This window comes from Vigna radiata, chromosome 4 (genome assembly GCF_000741045.1).
Source record: "Vigna radiata var. radiata cultivar VC1973A chromosome 4, Vradiata_ver6, whole genome shotgun sequence".
In the NCBI taxonomy this organism is placed as follows: Eukaryota; Viridiplantae; Streptophyta; class Magnoliopsida; order Fabales; family Fabaceae; genus Vigna; species Vigna radiata.
Genome location: NC_028354.1, coordinates 3,105,029 through 3,111,285, shown reverse-complemented (window position 1 = coordinate 3,111,285; position 6,257 = coordinate 3,105,029). Strand labels below are relative to the sequence as shown.

Below are 6,257 nucleotides of genomic sequence, written 5' to 3'. Positions count from 1 at the left end.
TACAACTTGTCGAAATTGTTACTTTTAAATTATGTCCTTGCTTTGATTCTTGTTTACTGTTTGTTTGGATTTATTTTTACTATGCTCTGCTTGATTGGACTAAACTGCTTTAATTCAACTTTGCTCTATTTTGTGTGATAAGTTTGCTCTTTGAAAATTCTAGTGTTTGATTGAAGTTGAGATGATGCATGATGATAAATCCCAATTTGTGAGACAGGTGCTTGAGATAAAGTTTGATTAAAATATTGAATAGGATGTTTTTCTGAATTTGGGAACTTGTGATTTTACCTGTGTGAGTTTTGAGCTTCAGGGTATTTTTAATTGTTATTACTTTGGATGCATGAATGATTTTGCCCAAATTTTCTATGATTGAGCTACTTGCGTGCAGGTTCCATATGATCAAGGCAATCTTTTGTTATCCCTTATTCTTTTAGCCTTCACATAATTTTTGCCCACTGAAAAGAGAACAATTTGTTCTAACCTTTGAACCTTGAGCCATATGTATGTCTTGAAAAACCTTTTTGAAAAATCTTTACCTTGAGTTAAGTTGAGAACATTTGAGGAGGTACTGATAAAGGTTCAAGTTTGGGGTTGCCAGGTAACAACCCACTTCTCTAGGTAGTGAGCAATAAAAAGAAAAAGCAAGTGAAAAACAAAAAGCTAAAGAAAAGAAAAAGTGAGAAGAGAAAAATTCAAAAACAAAAAGAGCTCACTGTAAGGGAAATCTGGGAAAAAGAAATAGAGTTTGTTCTTAAATGGTATTTACATAAATGTCTCTCTTAACTCAAGGAACTTTGCTGACCAGAAAAACCAATTTCCTTCTTAGCCCAGCCAAGTTACAAGCCATGAAAAGCCCTTGTGATGANAACCTGCTTGTGAGTATGTTTGATTGTGGTTAAATGAAAGGCAAAATTAATTTGTGTGACATTGTGATAGTAGAGAGAAATACCACAACATACGCCGGTGAACTGAGTGAGACACTTTTGAGTGCTTGAGTGATGTACTTTTGAGTGCTTGAGTGAAAAACTTTCCTTGGTGAGGAATAATTCCTCGAATTTCTGATTGCATCTCTGCTTGGTTGATTAATCACTCTTAAGGATAGCACCTGTTAAAAATGCATCACATTGAGCATGATTTAATTGAAGCATCTGCACATCTTGACTGAAATCTTATGCTGAAATTGATAAAAGTGATTCCTTGTCTTGAAAAAGTTGTTAAAAAAGGTTGAGTCATTGTAGTGATTGTTCTGAAAAGTTGAGTTACATTTGGTTTTCTTGAGGACAAGCAAAGTTCTAAGTTTGGGGTTGTGATAACAGTTTCAAATGTCGTTATTTGTTATGTGATTTTGATACTAAAAGCACCTTTTTTACTTAAAAACTTGCTTGGACTCGTGTGTTTTCAATAAAATGTGTGAATAAGAGAGTTGAGGTTGATTTCAATAGTTTTCTAACAAATTCCCCTTGTTTTGACAGAGATTGAAGTAATGCTGGAAGAAGAAGTGAAAAGCCAAGAAGATGGAGCTCAAAAGGGGTCAAACAGGCACCAAGAGGAGGGAAAACGCGATGCACGAGCGACAAGGAACGAAAAACTACGCGATCAACATCAGCGCTGGTCACCCGGGCGGTGGCCCCGACGCCCGGGCGGTGGCCCCGACGCCCGGGCGGTGGACGCTTGAAGCTTGGGTGTCCAAATCTGGCGCCCATGCCCTACATGACTGCCAATTCTCGCTCGGGCAAGCTCCTTGCGACGCTTGAGCGAGATTTCACCTGGATCGGGCCCTGTTTATGCTTTGTTTTGATTCTTTTAGACCGAGCCACACTTTGGGACGCGTCTGACACTATTTAAAGGACCTTGGGGCTCTAGGTTTTGTATCCTTGGTAGAGAAGATCATAGCAATACACTCTTAGCCAATTCTTAGTCTTCCATTCTCTTCTTTTCTTCCATTGTTCATAGAGTTCCCCCATGTCTATGGGGAACTAATTTCTATTTGTTGTTGGAGAATGATGTAACCTTGTAAACTCTCATGTATTTGAATTGATTCTTAATTTCATATGCTTTTTCATTAATTGTTAGAGTAATTCATCTGTTCCTATTGCTTGCTTATACAATAGCATGATCTGTGAGTTGCATGAGTGCTAGGAGGTTCCTTTCAATGCAGGTCCTTGTTGAATTACTCCTAAGGGTTATATTGCTCAGGGATGAGGGTATGAGTCTCAGTCGTCTTAACATCTTGATTTTCACATCTTTTTACCGGGAATGCTAGGAATTGTATGAACTGGTAATTAGGGACAAACTTATTTACCGAAGGATCGAATTTACGTATTTTAGTAAGGGACGTTGGCATTAATGCATAAAGAAGAATTCTTATATACATGAGAGGGAACTTGGTGAAATCTAACCCCAACAAAATATCCATCTCATATAAATCAACATCCATTCATCTCTGTGCTCTTTTGCCATTGATCAATTTTATTTTGTTTTATTTTATAATTTTTGCAATATAAACCCATGATCTCTTTTATTCTAAGTCTTAATTAATCTTGTTTTTACAGAACTGTTCAGCGCCGAGAGTCCTCTAGGATAGGATACTCGGTCTTACCATTTTATATTACTTGTGCGACTCGGTACACTTGTCAATTTGCCCCAACAAGTTTTTGGCGCCGCTGCTGGGAACTCACGGTTTAAGCTATTATATTTGTGTGATTCTTGATTAATTTTGACTTTATTTTTGTTTTCTTTTTTCTATTTTTTATTTTTTCCATTTTTTGATTTCTTATTTTTCTTATTTTGTACTAACAATCTCTCTCAAGAATTTGTGTGTAGGATGGAGACAATTCAAGGTAATTTCAACCAATGGTGGGGATCTCACTAAAGCATAAATAAAAAACAATTGGAGCAAGCAGGTGGGTTATGTAGACCACCGCAAGTTAACAACACTACAAAGCTTGAGGAGACTCTCCAACAGTTCCTAAAGGAATCTCTCTCAATTCAGAAAAGCATTCAGGCTTCATCAAAAAACATGGAGGCACACTATAAGTTCATAAGTCAGAAACTGAATTATATTAAAAATAACAGGAAGATTAGAAAGGAATGCAAGGCAATTGTCACTAGAAGTGGCAGAGTTTTAGATGAGAGAAAAGAAAAAGAGAGATTGAGAGAAAATGAGAGAGAGAAACAAGAGAATGAGAGAAAAGAAAAAGAGAGATTGAGAGAAAAAGAAAAATATGAAAAAGAGTGTGGAAAACAAAAGAGTGAGAGGAGAGAAAGAGAAAAAATGAGTGAGGAGGAGATTGAGAAAAAAAAGAAAGAAGTTTTTGAAAAATCCCTTCCTTACCTAAAAAATTACTCTAAGAAGGAAAAAGAAAAGCAGTTTGAGCGTTTCATGGAGATCTTCAAGAAACTAGAGATCAACATACCTTTCTCAGAAACCTTGTAGCAAATGCCTTCATATGCAAAATTTTTTAAGGAACTCCTCTCTAAAAATAGGAAGTACATTGAAGAGGAAACAATTGAGGTACAGGGAAACTGTAGCGCCATCATTCAAAAGTTAATACCTCCCAAGTTGAAGGATGCAGGAAGTTTCACTATCCCGTGCACTATAGGGAACATCTCTGTTGGGAAAGCACTAATTGATTTGGGGTCCAGTATCAATCTCATGCCACTCTCCATGTTTGAAAAAATTGAAGGCCTAAAACTTAAGCCTACCTGGATGACTCTCCAACTAGCAGACATATCTCTAAAATATCCTTATGGGGTAGCTGAGGACGTGCTGGTAAAAGTAGACAAGTTCATGTTTCCTGTTGATTTCGTTATCATGGAGATGGAAAAAGATGTGAATGTTCCTCTTATTCTTGGGAGACCTTTCATGAAAACTACAAGAGTCCTAATTGATGTGGAGAATGGCAAGCTGAAGGTGAGAGTGCAAGATGAAGAAATAAATTTTGATGTCTTTCAAGCCATGTCTCACCCAAAATATGATAAGGGTTGTTTCCATGTTGACACTCTTGACAAAATATGCATGATTAAAGAAAAAGAGGTGATGTATGTGATGTTCCCTCTCTGGAATCGATGTTGTTGATGGTCATTGTAGGTATTGATAACAGTTCAAAAACCATTATTTTTATACCTAATTTTGATATCAAATGCACCCTTGTTGTCTTAGAAACTTGCTTCGACTCATGATTTTGCTTTAGTTTTCAGAATAAGAGAGTTGAGGGTATGCTTTATGATTTTATCACTAAATTTCCTTGATTTTGTAGGTTATTAGAATGATTTGAAAGAAGGGTTGAAGTATCAAGGAGTTGCAATGGAGAAAAGTCAACCATAACATAGAAAAGTCAACCAGTCAACAAGAAAAGTCAACCAGTCAACCATAATGCTGAAAAGTTGACCAGAGTACAGTTTTCTGCCGTAGGGAGCGCCGGGTGGTGGACTGGGACCAATTTTTCACTTTTTTCGCCTGGACAGCGCTCGGGGGCCATTCTGGGTGTCGCACCTACCGCCGGGCGGTGTACTATTGGACCTGGGCCAGTTTTCTATTATTTTTATGATCTGTTTTGGGCCTGGACCCATTTTCTGTTATTTTTGTGCCCTATTTAAAGACAAGAATGTCTTAGAGAATGTATCTTTTGATGGCTTAAACATAGAAACACATTTTTCACCCCTTTGGGGGCATATTTGGGGAATTGACAACTTTCCTCTTCTCTTTCTAGGGTTCCTATCTCTTCCATTCCATTTTACACTTAGTTTCTCCATGACGATGGAAAACTAATCTTATTTGTTGCTGGGGAATGATGTAACCGCTAAACTCTCTTGTATTTGAATTCTTCTTAAATATATATGCTTTCAGTCATTAATTGTTAAGGTTTTTCCTTCGTTCTTGCTAATGCTTTGTTTAAGACATTATTCAAACACATCGTCTTTGATTCTTTCTATATGGGGACGTATAGTTAGGTCTAGACATGAAGAATTACTCTTGATAATGAATATTACCTAGGGATAGGAATAGGAACATCAATTTCCTTAAGCTTTTGTGTGTATTGCATGAATAATTGCTAGGGAGACTAGGGATAGTAAACTAGTAATTGTGATTAGGCTCTTTTCACCGAGGGATCGAGTTTAGAGAAAGTGGCATTAACATTAATGAAGAAGATGAATTCGTTTATGTATGAGAGTGATTAGGTGAAATCTAAACCCTAACAACAGATTCATCTCATATTATCAACATCATCCATTCACTTTTGTGTTTAACCTCAATTGATCAAATTTCATGCATATTTATTTTTATTGTTTTGCATTCAAAAACCCCAAAATATTCTTTTTATAGTCTTGATTGGTTAAGCAAAAGCACAATTGTTTAGTGTCGTGAGTCTCTGGGGAAACGATACTTGGACTTACCGTTTTATTATTACTTGATACGATATGGTACACTTGCCAGAGTGTTAATAGGTATAAATCCATTATTTTTTTGTTAGGGATGGGTGAAGAGTCACGACCCCTTATCCGATATCATTTGTTTAAAGAACTTAGTCTGTGATGTGATGAATATGAAAGATTAATAGGAAGCTATGATCGACTAGAAGAACTAAGGAAGCCTTTTCTAGTTGACTCACATTAAGGGGTTCGTGCTACTATCATTTACACTTTACTTATTATGGCTTACTTTTTTCTTCCACAATAATTTATTTCATTAATTATAGGCTAATATGGAGAAGTAGATGATTATACCAAACATGGGTTTTGCTATTGTTAATCGATATAATGTCATCTTAGTATGTTTGTCATCAGTTCAGGATATTGCAATCTTCCCACTACGTACCAAAAAACCTTCTAATATAATACATCATCGACTAATAAGTATATGACATGTTCATGGTTCTCATTTTGTGTAGATAAATTGATTATTATTTCGTATAAGTGTTGTTCTTAGAGTTCTTCTTTCCTCCTCTTGAATAACCTGCATTGTCAGTTGCAATATTTCTATTTCTCATGATTTTTTAAACTTCTTTACCATCATGTTCATGATCTCCTTTTCTGGTATTTCTACATCTGACTCAACATCAGATTCAACTTTCTTGGAGGATCTTTTGCTTGTAGCCTTGAGAGCAATCGATTACTTTTGCTCAATATCTTCTTCCTCTCTCAATCTACCAAGCTCTAGCTCATGTTCCCTAAGCTTGCCAAATAAGGTTGCCATATTCATGTTAGTCAAATCTTTAGATTCGGATATAGCAATTACCTGAGGCTGCCAGCTCCTG

General features: G+C 36.4%; 1 protein-coding gene across 1 annotated transcript; it reads left to right on the top strand.

Annotated features, from left to right (window-relative positions):
• Positions 1–3,439: 3,439 nt before the first annotated feature.
• Positions 3,440–4,078, top strand: LOC106758254. Its single transcript, XM_014641193.1, has one exon. The coding sequence runs from the start codon at positions 3,440–3,442 to the stop codon at positions 4,076–4,078; it is 639 nt and encodes a 212-aa protein (XP_014496679.1).
• The last annotated feature ends 2,179 nt before the right edge of the window (positions 4,079–6,257 follow it).

Coding starts and splice junctions, on each gene's coding strand:
- LOC106758254 (XM_014641193.1), top strand. CDS start 3,440: ATGCCTTCATATGCAAAATTTTTTAAGGAACTCCTCTCTAAAAATAGG.